A 22,532-nucleotide genomic window follows, 5' to 3' on the forward strand; every position below is an offset into this window, starting at 1 on the left:
GCAGAAAGTCATAACAGGAAATTCGTAATATTGGGGCAGCAGTGTCCAGCTATCGCTGTATGAAGCAGCCGTTTTCGGTTTATTTATTTTTTTTCAAGTCCAAAAAAATATCCAGCAGGTGATAAATAAATTATATGAACAATTCAGTGCTAATTGACATAGCATTTATTACAGTATAGAAATTATTCTGCCTTATTATGTGATAAAAAGTGTTTGTAGTATATAAACAAATCATTTTTCTTTGTTATTGTCCAGCAGTTATAATGTTGAAAACAGCTGACGCCCCTGGTGTTTATCATTATAAAACAAAAACTCACTAGTGTAAACAGGGCCTTGTACTTGCATTTGAACTGAACAAAAGAAAAAGCATATTTTGGTAAGAATGTGCTTGCACATAGCCTACCTCCATCAACTTTTTATTAGTTTGAGGCGCACAAATAAAACTTTTTACATTTTCTTCTTTAGAACTAATGTAGCTAACATGAACTTTGAAGCTTTAAAAAAACTTTTTAAGATAAAAAAAGAACTGCTATGAAATAAGATCTTTGTATGACCTTTACTGTAACTATTATTGCAAACAGTGCTTCTGAATATCGGCATAGCCTATATGTACAGGCCCAAATGGCACAAATAATTACTGCTGATATGCTTAGTGCTAATGCTAATGACACAACAGTTCAATCATTATAGCACTGAATTACATTTTAGACACACTGGCAGTTTTTACCTATTTTTTTACTCCACAAAGAAAACAGTTCTAAACGAAACCAATCAGGACCACTGAGTGTCTCATAACAACATTCAAGTACAGCTAGAATTAGTCGACATTATTGAGATAATTATTGTAATTGTACAAAAGTAATATAATTGTTTGACATTTTCAAAAGCTTAAGTGATTACCTCGTTTTATTCACCTTATGATATGTCTAACCCTTTATTTTAACTGATTATAAGCTGAATAATAATAGACAATTACTCGATAAATCATTCTAGTAATGTTTGGATTCATTAATTATCAAAATAATAATTTCATGCAGTCCTACATTCAAGCAACATTCAATAAATAAACGGATGTATAGTATTACGATTTGTTCATGTTCAGTCACAGTTTTGTTTCTGCATGCATGAATCAGTGTTTTGAATAAAACGGTTTAATATGGAAGCCCGATTCTGCCACTGAATAAAACAATTAATTTTAAGGGGGCCTTCATGATTGCAGCATTGATATCCTTCACTGCCTATGTTATCCCACAATCCTGTGTGTGCACCGGGCATTTGGTTGTAAAAATATAAGAGGTGACTAATGGTATGATTAAAAGGATTAATTTCATGACCTAATTTCTTCCAAGAAATAAGCATCGTGGCCATGAAATCTCTGCCTGGTTATGACTAAAGCAAACCTACATTCTGGTAAGGTCATTTGATGTCATGAAACCAGAGTTGTTAGGAGTCACACAAAGCCTTTCTAGTCTGCTGTGATTCATATGATCCTGTGTTGAAACCTAATGAAAACCGAATGAATTTGTTTTTCTTTTTTTTATGAGAAATGTTAAAACAAAAATTGTTTTGGTGCAAATAACACTGTTATGAGATCTATAAACATGTAAAAACCATTAGAAAGTGAGCAGTGGGGGCTGTATATCATCTGTGTGAGTCAGACGAGTCAGTAAGAACGCAGGAAACAACAGATTTTAGTCTTCGCTCACAATTAAAATAACGGGAAAACACTTTATATTTTTCCTGGATACAGTCCCAGCCTTTATACTTTTCAGAAGTTTATTTTAGGCCTTTTCTGCAAAGCAACACATCACATACAGTAGCAAACAAGTATTTATGCTCCAAAACAGAACAGAATCAAAAGAATAGCAGGGTTTCATCCACTGTGTGAGTGATAAGTTAAAGTTAACGCAGAACACAACATGGAACAGAAACTGCGCCAGAAAACAAAATGCACAGAGACTTCTGATAAATACAGATTTATAAAGCACACATACTGCTGCAAATAATCATATGGACATTTGTTTATAGATTTCCACAAATTAAACTGCAATTAAGACAAAATAGAACTGTTGTCAAAACTGTTGTCAAAATAGACATTTCTACACAAGCCTATTGAATAAGAGCATTATATTTTATTCCATGAAAGTATTCAATACATTTTTAGACCTTTGAGCATAAATATTGTCAAATCTGTCTGATAATTCGTCAAATGATTAAATAAACAGAGAAAATCCAAAGACATGTCTTAAGATGGTCTGTTTGAAGGGAATGGTGAATTCCAAAACATCATCCATGAATGAAAGATAAGCATTGTAAGTGCTAGGGTAGTACAAAAAAGCTGATACACAAGGTTTCAAAATAGATCATATTTAAATTAATGCAATAATGTAATAGGCTATGAGTAGCAGAAGTCATTAAGCATTCATGTCTCTGTCTGTACTGTCAGAGACATCAAGCAGGAGGACAGAAGGGGGAACTCTAATGTTGTTAATGAAGCTCTGAGATCTGCAAATATCATTTGTAATCTGCTTTTTGCTGGTCTCAAAACTGATCAGCTTTAGAAATCACATTCTAACGATGAGAGCTAATGCTCCTTTACTCCAGCTAGGATCATCAACAACTTCAAAAACATTCAAATACATCCAAAAAAAAAAAAAAAAAAAAAAAAAACATTTAAGAATACTCAAACTGCATTTGTAGTAATATTTTGCTTCTGGCCTACAAAAAAGAATTTGAAAAAAAAAAAATGCATTCGTCTATTTATATCATTTTCTGTCCTTCTGAGAGTTACAAAAATATATTTTATTTCTTCAGCAGGTATATTATATATTTAGATCTAGATTGCATACACTATATGTAACTGTGTGTGGTGTCTACATTTGCAAATGAAATGTGCCTGTGTGTGTGTGTTCAATGAGTAGTCAGTGTCTGTGTATCTGTGTCAGAGCCGAACAGCTCTTTGTATAGCGGAGGGAAGAGGGAATGCACCGTGAGAGGGTAAAGCTGCCGGAACCATCGCAGTTTCTCAATGTGCAGTGCACACAGAGACTCCAGCTCCTGGACTCTTTGAAACAGCTAGGAACATACAAAACCACAACATTAAAGCTTATATATTTCTTTACTTCCTGCATTGAAATCCTCCACCATTCCTTTTCCTCCATCTCTCTTACCTTATGCTGCAGACTCCCCTGATTATCTCTGTGCAGAATGTGACTGAGGGCAAGCCCCACATCTCTCCTGGCTCTCTGCACTCGTTCTCTGTCCTCCAGACACGGTCGATCTACTCAAAACGGAGAGAAATATTGAGAGATGAAGCCCATTCTACTTTAAAGTCAGAGTTTCTGCAGTAATGTGGTTTTGCTGTGCTTACCTGCATTGAGGAGGACCAGCGCAGTGAACACGGCCATCTGCTGTTCAGTCAGTCTCAGCACACACAGATTGTGAGCAAATTCAAATACAGCAGCTATCAGATCACTACATGCTGGAGAACAAACACAGACATTCAAAAATCATTTGAATTATATGGAATTACATTTGTTTCAATAATAATGAACGAAACTTTATAAAACTGAACGTAACTTTTTCAGAAACTATCAAAAATATGCCATTACAAAAGAAGAAAACACTATGAAATAAAAAAAAATTAACTCAGTAGCACAAATTTAACATGCTCTTCAAATATGCTTCATTCTTTGTCAATGTTTTTCAAACATTAGTTTTCGCTAATTGTGGATTCTAAATTCATTGCCACAGATTTCCCTCACGTTTCGAAGTTTTTCGTTTGGTGTTTTGACACAAACCTCTCGTGGGGGCGGGCTTAACAATGATCTACTCTGATTGGATAGTGAGCTTTTGATGGACAGGTGCTCTCTGACCGGGAAGTAAAGACGCCACCCAGTGGAGCGCATATTGGAAAGCTCTCCCGGTGATTAAATCTGGTCTCTACTGGAAAAAAAATATTTTTCACTAAGTGAAAGAAAATTATTTTAAGCTCATACACAGTTTCTACCCTGTAAAGAAGTGTATTCAAAGATTTAAAGGGGGGGTAAAATGCTATTTCATGCATACTGAGTTTTTTACACTGTTAAAGAGTTGGATTCCCATGCTAAACATGGACAAAGTTTCAAAAATTAAGTTGTACGTTTGAAGGAGTATTTTTGTTCCAAAAAAACCCTCTTCCGGTTTGTCACAAGTTTCGGAAAGTTTTTTTTGAGTATGGTTCTGTGTGACGTTAGATGGAGCGGAATTTCCTTATATGGGTCCTAGGGCACTTCTGCTGGAAGAGCGCGCGCTCCCGTAGAGCAGAGCACTGAGAGGCTGATCACAGACAATCACTGATCAGAGCGAGAGCGTCGTGAAATGTCACAAAAGGAGTGTGTTTTGGTTGCCAGGGCAAGACAACCCTGCACAGATTACCAAAAGAGAAACAGCATTAAGGGACCAGTGGATGGAGTTTATTTTTACAGAGCATCAACGGAGTTGTGCTATTGTTTTTGTTTGTTCCTTACATTTCGGATTGCACATCGTTTATTTCTTAAGGATAATGCAGTCCCAACGAAAAAGGGTCATGATCGTGTGTTGGAACCACATGCGGTGAGTAAAACTGCTTCAAATATCTCTGTGTTGTTAACTTAGCTATCGGGGCGTAAGCACATCAAGTAAACAACATGCGATGTTGTCATCAAACTGCACTTTCCACATGTACAGCTTAAAAAAAAAAAGAAAAAAAAAAAGACGACAAAGTGGAACTTAGTAATTTTCGAAAACCGCTAAGCAAATATATACAGTTTCAGTACATACCACATAGCATACCGCCTTTGCTGATCTGTGGATCTGTGTCACAGCTTCCAGACGCTCTCAACGCAAAAGCCTACTGGCGCTCGTGATTCTTTAGCTCCGCCCACACGTCACGCCTCTAGGCGCTCGTGTTTTTCCGGGAAAAATCAGTACAGACTATCTTTCTCTTATAAATATAATAAAAATAAAGACTTTTTGGAGTTATGAAGGATGCAGTACTACTCTATAGGTACTCAAGATTAACAGGATATTGAGTTTAAATGAGCATTACTCTCAGAAACTTTGGGATGATATTGGTGTGTTTGTCAAGTGTAAGATTTTGCCAGGCTTTCTCAGTAGATATGAAAAACATTATATTCGGGTATATTGACTCTGACCCCACAAATGAAAAGAACAGTTTTGATATTAATTAAACATTTTTCCTAAACAAATATCACATTTAGAAATGCAAATTCCCCAACTGTAAACCTGTCTTCTCTGTTTACCTAAAAGAAATGGAAAACTATTTGAATGTAATCTCAGTGTCTAATAAGAAAGCTATAAGGACTATTAGATTTGCTCTGCCTTTGATCTCCTTGTTTAATTTTGTTTAGATTTTGGCCCTCTTTTTATTCTTTTTTTTGTGGTGGATATTATGTGATGTATGTTCATACCTTTGTATGTTTTGTTCACTGCGTTAATAAAAATAGAAAAAGAGAAAAAAAAGCTCTCGCGGTGATTTGTATGCAATACGTCGTGTTTTGTGTTACTAAATATATAAATAATATTTGACCTTCGATCGTCTCAGTAAAGATGAGCTTTCAGGAGACAGAGACACGGAGCGGCGTCATCTTCCTCCTCCGCTTGTCCTTCAAGGCAGCTTGAAGTAAGCTTGTGTTACTGAAGTAACCAATAACATCAATACAAGTTTTTCATGTTACAGTGTGCTACAGTTTGTTGCGGGTAATTATTGTCATTCAGTAACACAAGCTTACTTCAAGCTGCCTTGAAGGACAGACTGAGACGATCGAAGGTCAAATATTATTTACATATTTAGTAATACAAATCACAATCACGAGAGCTTTCCAATATGCGCTCCACTGAGTGGCGTCTGTACTTCAGAGAGCACCTGTCCATCAAAAGCTTACTATCCAATCAGAGTAGATCACTGTTAAGCCCGTCCCCATGAGAGGTTTTTGTCGAAACACCAAACAAAAAACTGCTAAATGTAAGCGAAATCTGTGGCAATTACTTCAGAATCCACGATTAGCTAAAACGAATCTTTGAAAAACATTTACAAAGAATGAAGCATAGAAGAGCCTGCTAAATTTGTGCTACTGAGTTCCTTTTTTTCATTTTCATAGTTTTTTTCTTCTTTTGTAATGGCATATTTTTGATAGTTTCTGAAAAAGTTACGTTCAGTTTTATTAAGTTTTGTTCATTATTATTGAAACAAATGTAATTCCATAGAATAACATTCCCATTAACTTTTGGAAGGAAAAAAAATGTCTGTTTATAAAAGTGAATAAGTCTCTGTGTCATTCCTTGTGAAAAGGGAGTGTATAGAATGTGTACTTGCATAAAATAATAATGGAATAAAAGGCAACTTAAGTGTACTTAAAGTACACTTTAATAACTGTTTCTTAACATGCTTAACTGCACCTTTGAAAAGTGCACTTTGTAAAAGTTTTCCTTAAAACTTTAGATTTTAATATTTTTGTTGTGTTTTAAAAAAAGTACACTTATTATGATGGGTGGCTAACATACTAAACCGTTTTATAGTTTAAGTTAATACTTTTTAAATATACTAAATTGTGCCTTCATCATTATACAAATGTATTCCAAATTTCAAATATATATGTCATACAATATTCAATAGAAATTACATTAAAGTATATTTTAGTTTACCATGACTCTTTGGCAGTACATTCAGCAGTACACTTTAACCACATTTCAAAGGCAATATAATTACCGTATTTTCCGGACTATAAGTCACACTTTTTTCATAGTTTGGCTGGTCCTGCAACTTATAGTCAGGTGTGACTTATTTATCAAAATTAAATTGACATCAGCCACCAGAGGGCGCAAGTAACCCTAAGACAAACCCTTATCCTAACTTCAACCATCGTCATAAGTCACTCGAGTATATCTGTAGCAATAAAAATAAAAAAATTGTATGGCTCAAAATTTTATGCCAAAAAATAAAAATAAAAAAGTAAAGATCCATGAAGATATTTAGTAAATTTCCACCTGTAAATATAACAAAACATAATCTTTTATTAGTACTATGCATTGCTAAGGACTTGGACAACTTTAAAGGGATAGTTCACTTTCAAATAAAATTTTTATATGTTTTAGTTAACCTCAAGGGGATCCAAGATGTTGGTGTCTTTGTTTCCGCAGTAGTTTCCATTTTGATATTTTTAGGTCAAACCGTTCTTGTCTGTGACTCATATAATGGAGGTCTATGGTCACCACCTCAAAGAGCATGCACAGAGAAGTCCAAATTAAACAATTCCCCATCATAAGTACACATTGATGACCTAAGACACGAAAAGAGCGGTTTGTATGAGAAAACGAACAGTATTTATATAGTTTTTACCTCTTGTACACAACCACGTCCAACTGATCTGAGGGCACGCGTGCTTCCTGATGTGTGATGTGTGCGCGGGCTCTGGCTTAGTCTGCGCAAGCTCGGAAAGCACCGGAAGTGATCTCGCGCATGTACATCACTCAATGTTTACATAGAGATTTTGGAAGTGATACCTTTCACTGTGAAGATCTAAACATATTTAGACATACAAGAAATTGCAATGGAAGATGATTTCGATATATAAACAGACAACGTAGATTTTTTTTCACAACCATATTTATTTGAAACAGAATACACAGATCAAGAACTCAGAACGATGGAACAAATGGAACATAGCAATGCCACAACTACAAGATGACGACGAGGACATTGACAGTATCATATCACACACCTGCCTGACTGAAGATCCTGAGTTTTCTCCACTGTTGAGCCGCAGCGTTTTGCACGTTGTGTTTAGTTTGCCACGTATAAACTTATAACATTATTGCAATGATATAGGGTGCATTATAAAACAATTAATTCAGACAGTGCAGATTGTTGGCGTATTGTGTGGCAAACAGTAAACAATGAGTGACGTACACGCATGAGAGATCACTTCCGGCGCTTTCCGCGCTTGCGCAGACTAAGCCAGAGCAGGCGTACACGTCACATCAGGAAGCATGCGTGCCCTCAGATCAGTTGGACGTGGTTGTGTACAAGAGATAGTGAACGAACTTGAACGAAAATTAAGACCAGGAGGGTCGTATCAACATATAAGGAACGTCAGGTCGTGTGACCGAAACGTTGGTGTGATTAAAATTTTAATTTGCAAGTTAAGATAGTGTGCGGGAGTTCCTTATATGTGTACAAGAGGTAAAAATGATATAAATACTTTTTGTTTTTTTCACACAAACCGCTTGTTCCGTGTCTTAGGTCATCAATGTGTACTTACGATGGGGAATTGTTTAATCTGGACTTCTCTGTGCATGCTCTTTGAGGTGGTGACCATAGACCTCCATTATATGAGTCACAGAAAAGAATGGTTTGACCTAAAAATATCAAAATGGAAACTACCACGGAAACAAAGACACCTACATCTTGGATGCCTTTGAGGTTAACTAAAACATATAAAAATTCAATTTGAAAGTGAACTTTCCCTTTAAAGGCGATTTTCTCAATATTATTATTTTTTTGCACCCTCAGATTCCAGATTTTCAAATTGTATCTCAGCCAAATATTGTCCGATCCTAACAAACCCCACATCAATGAAAAGCCTATTTGTTATAAATGTAACCTAATTTTAAACTACAGGTATGTATGTAACTACAACTTAATTTAAATTAACATGAATTTAATTTCCCAAAAACATTCTATCCAGTTTGCAATAGGGGTATAATATATTAAAATATATTATTTGTTATTAGTACTTTGTACGTATTAATATTATTCACAAGGTATTATACAAATCTGATTAAATTCAGATTTTTTAAAATATGTTGAAAAAAAAGCTCTTACACTGGAAGCATAGGGGGCATTCGCTGTAAATCAAAATATTATTTTAACTCACCAAGGGATTTGAAAAGTTCTGTTCCAGCAAATTTGCCGTCAAAGAATACTGTGTTGTTTTCTGTGTTAAACATCCGACTCATCCGGACCAGAACCACTTCCATGGACCCTAATAAGAAAGAAGGCGGCAGAGAGGAGAGAGCAACATACACAGAATTATAGAAACAGGACAGAGAGATGAGAATGGAGCTATAAACCTTGTAAACCTTACCAGCCGTAACTGGTTAACTAGTATGTTTTACGGACAGCTATATCTCACCACTCTTGAGGAGAGCAATTTGATCATTTTGACAAAGCTGACGAAATCCGGGGATACGTTTAGCAAACTCCACCACGTACTGAACAGCATCGGTCAAACGCACCGCACAGTGCTGCCACATCTCATCCACCGACTGCAGAGAGAGGAAGAAGAGATGGAGAAAGTGAGACGGAGCACATTTTCAGGTTTCTCAGAGGCAGAAGTCATCATAGTTGCAGTAGAAACACTCTTACATTCGCTTAACTAGTTTTTTTTTTTGATTCAAGTATAATATAATACAAGGATAGTGTTATAAAGTACATACATTTAAAACAAAGAGAAAAAAATATGAAAAACATTTGAGGACTTACAACGCTGATGACCATTAAATGCGTCATCAGTCCATTGAGATTTATAATGAATTCAATCACAAAGAGAAATGTTTGACTAATGACACACTGTTTCACGTTGTCATCACTTAAAGCTGTGCTAGTGACATAAGAGTAGAGAGCATGTACTTTGCTCTGGTAAGCGTGGATCTCCTCCCTGCTGAAAACCTTCCATCTGAGAGCCTGCAGCTCCTCCGGTCGATACTGAGTCGTCTCTCTGTGGGAACGAACGATACTTGCAGAGAGCTCCTCTGTCAACAAACACAGAGAAAGACGTTAATCCAAAAGCTAAACAGTACAACACCACTTAGTACAACTCCTAAAGGTGTGATCACTTTATCGAAATGTGAGCACACGATAACACTGTTAAAGGGATAGTTCAACCAAAAGTAAAAATTCTGCCATTAATTACTCACCCTCATGTCGTTCCAAAACTGTAAGACCTTCACTCATCTTCAGGACACAATTCTGAATCTTGATCAAGTAAGGATCCTTGCTGTCTATGGGAGGCTCAGAGAGCTCTCGGAAGGCATCGAAATATTTTAATTTGTGTCCTAAAGGTGAACAAAGGTCTTACGGGTTTGGAACAACATGAGGGTGAGTAATTAATGACAGAATTTAGATTTTGGGGTGAACTATTGTTCTAAACCACTTTAGAACACCACACAGCTCTCACGAATCTTGTGGTTCTCACCTATGTGTAGAGATGCGGGGTAAGAAAAGAACGAGCTCTCAGGATCAAAAGGACGAATGCCCATTTCACTACCGCTCATGTTCAGAATAGCCTCTGGTGTAGACCTTGTGGAGTCATATCCTGAAAGAGAGGAAGAGAAAACTATACACCACAATATCATTTGAGATGAAAAGTACTTGCTACAGTGGAGAATTTCTCACCTCTCCCAGCTGACAAGCTGTTGCTGTCACCTCTCCTGTGGGAGCCCCTGTAGGCCAGACTCTGAGCCTGGGCCTTGCCTATGCGACAATCCAGGTATGGATGCATCTCTGGAGGGCAGCCTTGCAGTTCAGGCTCTACAGAGTAAGGGTAAGCTGGAGGAAGAGGTGGGATGAGATGTGATGACTGTTCTCTGGGCTCTTTGCTGGATCGGTAGGCTGGAAGAGGCTGGGGCTCATGGACTGAGTTGGCCTGAAGACGCTGCTGCTGCCGGTGTCTCTCAACTTCTGCAAACAGAGAGTCTCTCTGGCGCTTAGACATCCGGCCAAACTTCACCGCTGAGGGAGATGAGAAAACGTCACGAAAAAGGTGCAATTAATCATACTATATCATCCATTCAAGCATTCTTCTATCCATCATTTCTTACCATCACGGCTCATTCCCTGAGCGACACATTTTTTGAGACGGCAGCTCTGGCAGCGGTTGCGGCTGGCGCGGTCAATAGGACAGTTGCTCTGTCTGGAGCAGGAGTACTGCACACTGGAGGACTGACTTCTGCGGAAGAAGCCCTGTAGAGGCAGAAAGCGGTGGGTCGGTGGGGTGTAGAACTGGGGAGTGTACTAAAAAAGCAAAATTATGAATATTTGACATTTCTTTTTCTTACCTTGCAGCCCTCACAAGTGATAACTCCATAATGAACCCCGGATGACTTGTCTCCACAGATCTTACATGGGATCACCTCAATCTGAGCTATAGACACAAACAGAACAATAACAACACAAACACTGAATGAATGAATGAGGCAGTTATATAAGCATTAAAGCCTTGACCGTGTGTTTTAACATAAATGTGTTGAGCTGTCAACACAGGCGATTAAAATAATTCCAAATGCTATTAATCAGATTATAATTCTAGCCAGCAGAGGGCAGCATAGCCCAGATCAAACAGTTGTCATTACATATAGCCTACTACATTATAGTTGGTATTTTTAATGAAAATGTAATTTTATATTTTATCGATGAATACTTTCTTGCAGCAAGAATGCATTTAATTGATCAAAAGTGACAGTTTGAAGATATTTATAATGTTGCAAAGTATTTCTATTTCAAAAAATGCTATGTTGAACTATTCATTCATTTATTTGTTCAAGAATGCTGAAAAAAACTGCTTTAACATACATTTATTTATAATAAACAAGAAATGTTTCTTGAGCACAAGATCAACATATTAGAACGATTTCTGAAGGATCACGTGCCACTGAAGACTGGAGTAATAGATGCTTAGAAAATATATTAAAATGAAAGAATTGAATCTATAATCATATCTCACAATACAGTTATAGATTATAGTGATTATACATTTTTACTTAACTTAAAATTAACTAAACCATGCATTAATAATGAGATTCAAAAAAAAGCACAGACACACCCAAATCTTAAGTGGTTAAAAATGTATGTTGATGCTTTAAGATGTTAAAATAGGTACAGTATCTTGTGATGGATGAGTAGACTAATTAATATGAAGAAATGAAATACTGGATGGCTGGTTCTTTTTGTAGTATATCCTTAAGTGTGTTTGCTGTTAAATACACACTTACATTATACAAGTGTACAAGTGCAAATACACAGAAGTATAAACTCACAAAGCTGCTGAGACACAAACACACACTGGTTTTGTAACAGACTAAATAATCCCTGAAAGCCACATTAAGAAATCCTAATCTAATGAACAGAGGGAGAGAAGGGAAGGGGGAGGAGGAATGAAAGGAAAGAGAGAGGTATGAATGAAGTGTAAAAAAGGTAATATATTTAAAATACGTATGGTATAGTTCGAATCTATTAACAAAGATACTGCTTGGGAATTACTGACATTAAATTAAAATTCAACTTTATTTGGAGTACTATTTGTGCACAATGCACATTTCCTAATATTAAGCCTAAAATATGTTTTAATGTCACTATTGATGAGGATATGATCTTTGAATAATTTTTTAAATGCAAGATATTTAAAGTATGCCTGCAATAGTTCCACGTCAGCACAATATATAAATACAGTTCATCTTTAGTTGGACACAATTGAAGTGCATTAAGCACAAAATGTGTTATTCCAATTAGCAATTTAGCACGTTAAGTATCCCAGTTTAGTATACTAATAGTATATTTGCAGGGTGTTTTGATTATGTAAATGTATTTGTAGAATAGTTAAAAAATTTTTTTTAATGTATTTTAAATATATTTATTTTTCACTAGGGATATACGCATATTTTTGTCATGTTAGGAACTTGATGTCTATTTGTATACTAGGTTAATGATATTTTCTTTCCTCCCAAAACTTCATCTAGTAAGTGTTTTTCTTTGCAATGACTGTTGTGTTTTCTCCGGTCCCTGAAATGTAGCTGATTTCAGGTTTTATACTGGGGAGATTTGGTCTGAAAATGTAGCAAACACACATGCAGACACAGAAATTCATAGCATTAAAAGTGAAATTACAGTGTATTTAACAATAATATCAGAAACCATATGCAAAGGGACAGGTCTTAAAATACATTAGTGTTTAAAACTGCGATGTAACAGAAATAGTGTCCGTTTCTTCTGTATTACCAGAGTGAAACAGATTATCAAAAAGAAAACACTGTAGAATGGGGACTTCCTTCCACATTGCTGAATGGATGGAGGCGGATCTGAATTCAAGCTTCTGATTAATTGTAAGAAAGGGATGGTTTTTAAAAAATATGAATGAAAAGAATATTGGACAAGCCCAGCAAATATCAGCATATGTTCCAGATGATATAAAAAATTATGCATTGATGAATTTTTAATAACAAGATCAATAGTATTCATTTTGAAAAAAAGATTGGGTGAATTTGTGTTGCATGTTCACTTGTACTCTATGTTCTGGTCTGGAGTCCTATCACTTAAAATAATGAGAGGTTTTGTTGCATTTCTGTCATGTTTGCAGGTACCTCATTTGAAATGTATGTGTTCTGTACATTAGTGTGTGTGTGTGTGTGTGTGTGTGTGTGTGTGTGTGTGTGTGTGTGTGTGTGTTTTCAGTCAAAATGACAGTAAGTCTAACCTACTTATTTCTTGGAATCCCGCAATGTGTGCGTGGCTAAGTGATGTGGTCACATCGTCCATTACCAAGGAACATGAGTCCCCTCCCTCAAGTGCGCACGCACACACACACACACACACACACACTATGAACACATACAGTTGGGAGTAAACATAGAGAAGGAAGTGAATGAGAGAATGATGCAAGGTTAAAGTTCATAAGTTTAAAGATGCATTCCACTGAGGCTTATTACAAAATACAATGAAATGCAATCATAAAATGATGTAATAAGGTTTTAATTGAGAGCTGAACTAATGCGATTACACATTTTAAATTGTTAGTCAAGGGTCATATTTAATCCTAGCTTAATGTAATGCTGTGAGTGGATTTTGTGCAATAGTGAGAGCTTTTGCAAAACATCTCAACTAACATTTGTAGAAATTTTTTTCCTTTTTCTAGAAGCGTCAACACATTATTTCATTAATATATTGAATATATGAAAGGATCATAACAATGCAGGTCAGATTCGGAGTTTGTTTGGCTGTTCTGTGGTGTTCTGCTGTTCATGTGCACAATCTTTGTGTCAGCAGTTTCTGAAAACATCAACAATTTTATCTTGTGTGAATTCAGTGTGGTTCACTGTGTGTTTTGAGAATTGTGTGGTTTAAATACTGCATAGCAGTGCCGTTTCTAGACATAGGCGAGCTACAGTAGGTGGTCGCCTAGGCTCATACTGGCACTACATTGCTACATTTTAGCAGGATTGTGATAAAGAGTGGCATGGTCAACCTAAAATATATGACTGCCGCCCCAACTGGATCCCCCAACATTATTGGGCTAGAGTACTGTCAAACTGATGATGCCTATATGCCGTTGGATCAGAGTGCTGCTTTATCCAAAGCGACTCAAAGTGCATTCAGGCTAAAAAAAATGTTGTGCACAATATATATATATACATTAGACATGTGCCGGTATTAGGTAATGTGATATATTAACGGTAATGAATATGCACGATATTGTTATCGTGGGCACTTATAAATACCACAAATAATTATATATTACAAATTATTCAGAATTTGAAATGCATTTTAAAAAAACTATTCCAATCAACTGGTCAAAATGCACAACACTGCTGTATGTTGTTTGTAAGACGCATGTGTGCTGTGATGTAAACAAGCACGTAAGAGAAGCACATGGAGGAACACATGAGGGACACGTTGATTGAAAGCATTCACTCTCTGACAGCAGATGGCGCTAAACTGCAGAGAATGCAGTCCTTACCCTGGAAACCCCATATATAAACCAGCTGCACTACTTTCTAAAACATATTTAATAATTTTAAATAGCCATTCAGATTTGTGTATTTGCTATGATGTTCATCTTACCTATTGGTCTTTATAATTATTTAGCACTTTAATATGTGCAAAACTTTTAAGTTTATATATATTTCTGAATTGCTTTATTTTATTTAAATGTTCAGTTATTTTTTTATTCCAAAAAAAGTTATTTAACCTACTATATTATACTATATTTTGAGCACTTTTTAAAACTAAATGTCAATACCTTGGTAATACCGTTTACCATGATAAAAGCATGAGCAATTAATCGCAAGAGTAAAATTTGATACTGGCATATCCCTAATATATATGAGTGCCAATAGGGATTTCGCCTTAGATGTCAAATATGCTTTAATAACTTTATTTTCTTTCATATATTTGTCAAATTAGTAAATTAATAATAAAAATGTCTGATAAAATTGGCTGGTGGGCAAAAATAAAATAATAAAATAAAATTGCGATGCCCTTCAAAACCACCCATGTGAAATGCTGCTTAACTCTCGGCCATGTCATTTATCTAAAAAATTTGAAAAAAAGGTGATCTGAGGTAAAGTGGAATCTGTATGTGTCATGTCAGCCTGACCTTTTCATGTCAGAAATTCAAGCTTCTTTTGATGAGTTTTCCCCCCCAGTCTATCAAAGCCCTTAAAGTGGGTGAATCAAAGAAGGGCATTTTTTCTCACAAAAACAACAAAATCAAATAACACATCACAAGACAACAGGGAGATTTACTGTGACTGACTGAGACAGGGGGAATATTGAGTGTGAGGAGGTGGACGTGAAGGTGTCAACCTCAGAGTCTTTTTAAGTGGTTTAATTCTCTTTCGCTCTGACTTTCCCTCTTTCATGCATTGTCTTGCTCTTTCTTTCCCTCTCTCTATCTCGCTCACAAAGGAAACGACTGCCAGTAATACGCTCTTTCATCTGTGTTTTTACTGCCAGGAATGTCCATCCCCCTCTTCACACCGCCCCTTTCTTTCTCATCCTCTCTTCTCCCAATCCCACATTCTCCCAAAAGATATTCAGTGGAAATATTAATCTGATACAGCACTTATAAAAAAACTACATCAAAAGAAATCTAAACATATCATATATCTTGCCTAAAATCGAATGCAAAATATCATGCAAGATAATTTTCAGTTATTATAAGTGATTTAATTAACCTTGTAAAGTCAGGCATATGAAATTACAGCCAGAATCAATTAAAAATCAGTTAATTGAACCTTTTAAAAAGATCTTAAAATAGATACATTTAAAAATAATGTGTTTCCGTTTGTAATGTATAAAATCATACCTGATACATTTCAACATGTATGGATACAAATATCTAGTTTCTACAGCCCAGTAAGGGTTCATCATGAAATATTACTAACAATATAAAAGCTATTCTTATAGCAGTTTGCTTTATAAAAGAGAATAAACTAAACATCCACCAGACCACAGAAGGCATGTAGTAATGTGTACAAAAACCTTTTGAGCAAAGTTTTTATCATGTTGATTATTAAGAGAGCTAAATGTATAGACTTTATAGGGATATATACATCCGAATGTATTAATCCAATATCTATCTATCATATCTATAAATTAAGCATCGTTTGTGTGTGTGCATGTTTCTGTGTCAGTGTGTTTATGTCAGTGGGTCAAGGTATGTCTTGATTCAGGGCACAAAAGGAAACACACTGCAACAGTTTTTGCAAGAGGGCGGGTCTCAAGTCAGGAGTGTGTGTGTCTGGAGGAAAGGTGTGAATGTGGGTTGACATCCTATCTATTGCATGTGACATTTGCAGATGCAATTTAAAAAGTACCATGTTGGGCGCTGAATTCTGCAGCCAGATTTTTGAGCCAGTCAATAACCTAAATGCCATATGACTAATAACTCTGGAGCCAGGTAAACGACAGCATTACACCGCAGAAATGAGTGTACATAGATTTTTTCACTATTGTCTGACCTGAGCTGAAAGACAATATTTGGTTCCAAAAACATTCCAATAATCCATTTAAGTCACTTATGAGCTCTAAAAACAGCTAACATGTCTGAAATAATATATAGACTTACAAACAGTTTTATTTTTAGTGTTATTATAGCTTTTAGAATGAGCTTTTATTGTTTTCCTTTTAAATTTAGTTAAGGTTTTAATACATGTATACACACACACACAAACACTGTTGTTCAAAAGTTTGGGATCAGTAAGATTTGTAATGTTTTTTTTCCTTTTTTGATCAAGGCCATATTTATTTGATTAAAAATACACACAAAAAATTATTAAAATTTCTAATATTTGTTTTCTGTTTTAATATACTTTAAAATATAATTTATTTCTGTGATGCAAAGCTGAATTTTCATCAGCCATAACTCCAGTCTTCAGTGTCACATGATTCTTCAGAAATCAGTCTGATACGCTTACTGTATTTATTAGCATGAATGGATACACTTTTGCTTCTTAATATTGTTTTATAAGTTGTGATACTTTTTTTCAAGGTTATTTGATGAATAAATAGTTTAAAAGAACAGTATTTATTTAAAACATAAATATTTTCTTACAATGTAAGTCATTACTTTTTATACACTTAGCACACCCTTGCTGAATAAAAGCATGCATTACTAAAAAGAAAGAAAGAAAGAAAGAAAGAAAAGAAAGAAAGAAAAAACATCATCATATTAGAATGATTTCTGAAAGATCATGTGACACTGAAGACTGGAGTAATGGCTGATAAAAATGCAGCTTAGTTTACAGGAATAAATTATCTTTTAAGGTATATTAAAATATAAACTCATTAAAAATAACAATAATTTTTTCAATAATATTTCATAAAATTAAATGTATTAAGAAAATCTGTTGCTGAAAATTAACAAACAAGTACAATTTCCTGTTACTGCATATTGAAATCTCCTTGCTCATTATCAGCCTTTTTTCATTCCTTTCTTTCACTTTAGGAAAAGTCAGAAAAAAAGCATCCAATATATTAGTTTGAAATTGCATCATGAGATGTTTTAGGGTTAAATAAAATGTCCATAATGTTCTGACAGAAAATGACTCATATCTTTTGTGTTTTTTACATTTTTTTTTTTAGTTTGAGTATACTATCTAAACCTAACTGGCGCACTCACACTTCCACATTCACATGCTACTCAACACTTTTAACATCTTCATGAGGGATTCCTTCACTAAGAGACCTCTCTCAAACACAAGGCCTGTAATCAAAAAACCAATCTCTTCCTGGGTTCCTTGCTTGTGTTTTCTATCTGCTTCAGTTTAAAACACACTGATACCAACATGTTCCCTTGCACACCTCAACTCCAAATAGAGAAATATCTGTATAGAAACAAAAAACTTCTCATTCTCATTATATCTCTCTGAAACCACATGCTGATAAAGAGAACAGTTCTCTTCTTCTCTTCTCTGCTATCTGTTCACCTTAACCACACACTAACACTGACTAAAAAAAGCCTTCTTTTTTCTAATCTCCTCTGCTCAAATTGATGAAAACTATATCAAAAAAGAAAAAGAAAAATAATAATTATTACAGAGGACTCTCAATCTAACAAAATAGACAATATCAGGCCGCTAAAAATAAAACATTTTGTTGTTGTTTTTTATACATTAGATTAATACTGCATGTAATATTTGCTAATGTGAAATAAAATTAGAATGACCACAAATGACAGATCATTAGCAGTCATTAATCCAGAAGTACTTACCACAGCTTGAAATCACATTGAAACATTGACGTATCCGTCAAAATATTTCTCCAAAATGAAGCCAAATGTTCACAACGGATAAAAACGGACTAAAACTGATTTCTAAGCTGCATTATTTGAGCTAAAACTGAACAAAGTAAAGTTTCCTTTCGAATTGTACTTAAATTTGCACAATAACTGTGAGAGACTAAATGCATATCTCTCAGATCGTACAGGTTTCCAGAAATGAAGATACTATCTCACCTATATATATTGCTGTTTGACTGTAAGTAAGATGCAAGCTGAGATATGTCGTAAATGATTATCTCTGATGTATCACTGATAGAGAAAAACTACATAAAACTATACCACAACTTCAGTATATAGGTCTGAAAATGCAACAGCAAATGGTGCATGTCCTCCTACTATTTAGGATTTTTTATTTTAATGTTTATGAAAGTTGGGAATCTCTGTGACATACTCAATTTTATATATATACATATATATATATATATATATATATATATATATATATATATATGGGTGCACATAATTTTTTCAGCCTGGTTCTCATTTGAAAACCTGGAGATTTGGTTTGGTCCTCACACTGCATATAGTGTGACCCATTAAATATAACTATAAAAAATGAATTAATAATAGTTATAATATTATTGCACTTATTTTATAAAACAATAGTAAATAAACTAAATAATAGTGTGTGATAATATTATAACAAATAAAAGGCAGTCCTAGTATTAAATACAAATACATTTATTTTATAGTAAACTTAAAAATAAAATGCTAATATTTACTATACTTTCTTTGTTTGCCTCTTTAAGAACAACCGCCTTATGTATTCCCAAATTTTAAGTCGCTTTGGATAAAAGCGTCTTAAAATGAATAAATAAAAGCATTTTCATCATATTCAAACTTAAAATCAGCAGGCTTTTATTTTGGCAGGTTGCTGGCAAGTAAGTATAATCGTTTACGGATTTAGCGCTGCTGATTAAAGAGCGTCAGTGAATGAATGTCACAGTTTTGCATTGTGCTTTGAAAACGGCATGGCATAGCCTAGATTTATACATTCAGGCTGAAATTAAACGTATATAGTACAGTTTGTGATCTAAAATGGTAATTGTGTATTAACAGCTGTCAACCATGTCGGTACGCAAATGCGCTGTCAGAACATATTTATATTACGCATTAATTGTTAATTTTGGTCGCGCAAGCGGACCTGCGGACCACTTATGTGCATCCCTACATATATTCCTCACACTTCTGTTTGCACACCAAATAAATACAGCAAAAACAATCATAAAAGGAGTTGTAAATGTAGAGTAGATAAAAAAATAAAAGGTCTGTTTCTAATGTATGATATTAAGATATATTTAACACCTTTCTGACAGGTTGGATTTATGACGACAGTGACAGTGCATGTTGTTTTACCATATTCTCTAGATGCTATAGCCGTTCTCAGGACAACAATGGTACAGTGAAATGTTTAATTTGGAGAGAGTAAGCAGAAAACGTAGATAGAATCCCCAAAGACTTAAAGAGAGTTAAGATATTTAAGTCCCGAAGCATGCATCTAGCAGTTCTGTTTGTTCTTCTCTTGAAACAGCATTCTGCACTGTAAACTAGTGAAAACCTCAAGGTTCCACTAACGGAAATCCTCGAGTTGAACACAAGACTGCTGTGACAAGACAAAAAAAAAGAGTCACCAAGAGAAAGAACAGATAAAGAGAGAACCTGGAAACATCAAGAGCTTATAGCTTTCAAAGAAACAACTCATGAGACAAACTGAGGAATTCTGCAAGATCCTTATTTGACACAGCACATTTGTTTAATGCACATCTAACTGAATAATAAATCTAATGCTAATACTTGCTAATAGAGTGCTAGAACAAAAAAATAACATATTTTCACTGAATTATGAGTGTAGTTTTATATTGTTTCACTATAACAGCTACATTTTTTAATAAAAAAAATATAAATCGTTACATTTTGTAATTATACTGGTTGTGAAACCATTTATAATACTTACTACAAAAATTTGAATGTGTATTAACATATAATTAATGTAAGCTATTTCTGAAAGAAATATTTGTGTTTCTCAAATAAAACATGAATTAGTTATTAAAGCATTACATCTAAAAAAATAATTCAGAAAGCAGCACAGCCACAAAAACATCTTTTGTCACAGGAAGGTGCCAGAAGATAAGATAAAATAAGCTGAGTTTGATAAGACATTTGTGCTTAGCATGCGGTTTCAGACACACACACACACACACACACACACACACACACACACACACACACACACACACACACACACACACACACACACACAGACACACACACACACACACACACACACACAAACATATATACACATTTACACATGCACGCATACAAACAAACATATACACACATTTAAATGTTCTTTTCATTGTTTCAATTAATAATACACATGATCTTAGGTCTTGAAGGCACTGAATTATTGTTATTTTTGTAATCAGTCTGAATGGAAAAGCTTTGTGAATTGAGGGGGAAAGAATTTGATTTTTAAGACTTTAGTCATGTATAAGTCATGATTTCAGAGTCTTTGAAGATTTAAAGACACTTAAGAACAAGAGTGAAAGAGGGAATGAAACCCCCACACAAGAACAGCGGCACATTTATACACATATCAGTGTGTATTTACGAGTTTCAACTTTCCTTTCGTAACATTCAGTTTCATAAGCTTATGTGAAAACAGATCAAATCAGATCAGATAAAAAAACAAACAAACAAAAAAAAACATTTTATATTATATATGTATATATATTTCAAAATGTCAGTTCTTAAACTTTTTTTACTTGGTAACAATGGAGAAAAACAAGCCAAAATGTAGGTGATGGAAAAACAGCATTCAAACAAAAGCTCAGCACGCACACCTGTGCACATACACACATATGTGTGTGCTGACATACACACAGACTCACACACAGGGACTGAACGGGTGACCACAGCGCAGAACAGCGCAGTCTTGCAGCTGGTGAAGCGTTCATTGGCAGTAAATTCAGAAAGTATGTTTCTGTGCAGTTAGAATCTAGTGCAACATGCAAAATGCCCCACTCTGCATGTTTTCTACATGTGCGTATAAAACCATAAGGTGTATTCAATAAAATCCACCAATTTTCTTTCCGGTTGCGTTCATCGGATGAAGTTCAAAACCTCTATCCCGGAAGGTCTCTCTGCTCGTACCTACCTCTCTGCCTCAGTCGGACTGACTAAAGCAGTGCTTCTTTCTGACTTTCTTTTTACGGAATTGAAACAGGACCTTTTAGGCCTTTTGTGCATTAGAACCACAGTAAACTTTCCACATAAACTTCAGATAGCTTCTAATTGTGTTCTTAAATAAGGCTAATTTTAATAACATACCATCAAACCTTATTCTTTTAAGAAATGCTTCAACGTTAGCTTTTAATAAAATATAAATAAGGTATATAACTATAACATATAAAGTTAGTAGTCTGGACATTTTCAATGCTTTAAAAAAATTATAAAATTAAAATATAAAGTAACATGGAGGTATGGGGATTATGCAGTGATTAAAATATTAAATAAAATCAAAACTATCTTTAATCTTCATCTTTGCTGCTCATTCTCTCAACAAACTTCATGAGGTGCATCCTGGGATTTTTTTTTCAACAGTTTATGTTTTGTTACTAAAATTATTGTGCCTAGACACAGTTTACATCTATCCAGCATTTAAGCATTTTATTAAGATTATGAGAAACAAATGAATTTACGGGTGCATACACGATAGAAAATGTCATTTTTAAATGAAAATCAATGCAAGAGGAAAGACAGCCTCAGTTGTGGTTGGAATCTGGAATTCTTATACGTCGCCTTAAATACTTGTTTTAATCACACTAAAAAAGCTTTCAGCGCGGTGTTGGACTACAGCGAGAGCTTCAGTGCAAACTGTCATCAGATAATGCAAAGTGAAAAGATACAACACAGCTGAGTTCAGCAAGTCCTGCT

General features: G+C 34.9%; 1 protein-coding gene across 5 annotated transcripts in view; it reads right to left on the minus strand.

Moving 5' to 3' along the window:
* Positions 1–1,728: 1,728 nt before the first annotated feature.
* The window catches only part of LOC113116216 (nuclear receptor ROR-alpha-like), a 46,063-nt gene continuing 25,259 nt past the window's right edge, over positions 1,729–22,532 (minus strand). For 2 of the 5 annotated variants that reach the window (XM_026284230.1, XM_026284233.1), the window contains 11 exons: positions 11,098–11,183; positions 10,861–11,002; positions 10,436–10,771; positions 10,236–10,355; positions 9,958–10,095; positions 9,671–9,792; positions 9,174–9,306; positions 8,916–9,023; positions 3,371–3,481; positions 3,171–3,283; positions 1,729–3,075 (listed from right to left, as the gene is read on the minus strand). In XM_026284230.1, the coding sequence (XP_026140015.1) occupies positions 2,911–3,075; positions 3,171–3,283; positions 3,371–3,481; positions 8,916–9,023; positions 9,174–9,306; positions 9,671–9,792; positions 9,958–10,095; positions 10,236–10,355; positions 10,436–10,771; positions 10,861–11,002; positions 11,098–11,183 (1,574 nt within the window). In that variant the 3' untranslated portion in view covers positions 1,729–2,910. The remainder of the gene's footprint in view (positions 3,076–3,170; positions 3,284–3,370; positions 3,482–8,915; positions 9,024–9,173; positions 9,307–9,670; positions 9,793–9,957; positions 10,096–10,235; positions 10,356–10,435; positions 10,772–10,860; positions 11,003–11,097; positions 11,184–22,532) is intronic. The other 3 variants (XM_026284232.1, XM_026284234.1, XM_026284235.1) reach the window with 3 other exon arrangements.

This window comes from Carassius auratus, chromosome 16, assembly GCF_003368295.1.
Source record: "Carassius auratus strain Wakin chromosome 16, ASM336829v1, whole genome shotgun sequence".
Classification (NCBI taxonomy): Eukaryota; Metazoa; Chordata; class Actinopteri; order Cypriniformes; family Cyprinidae; genus Carassius; species Carassius auratus.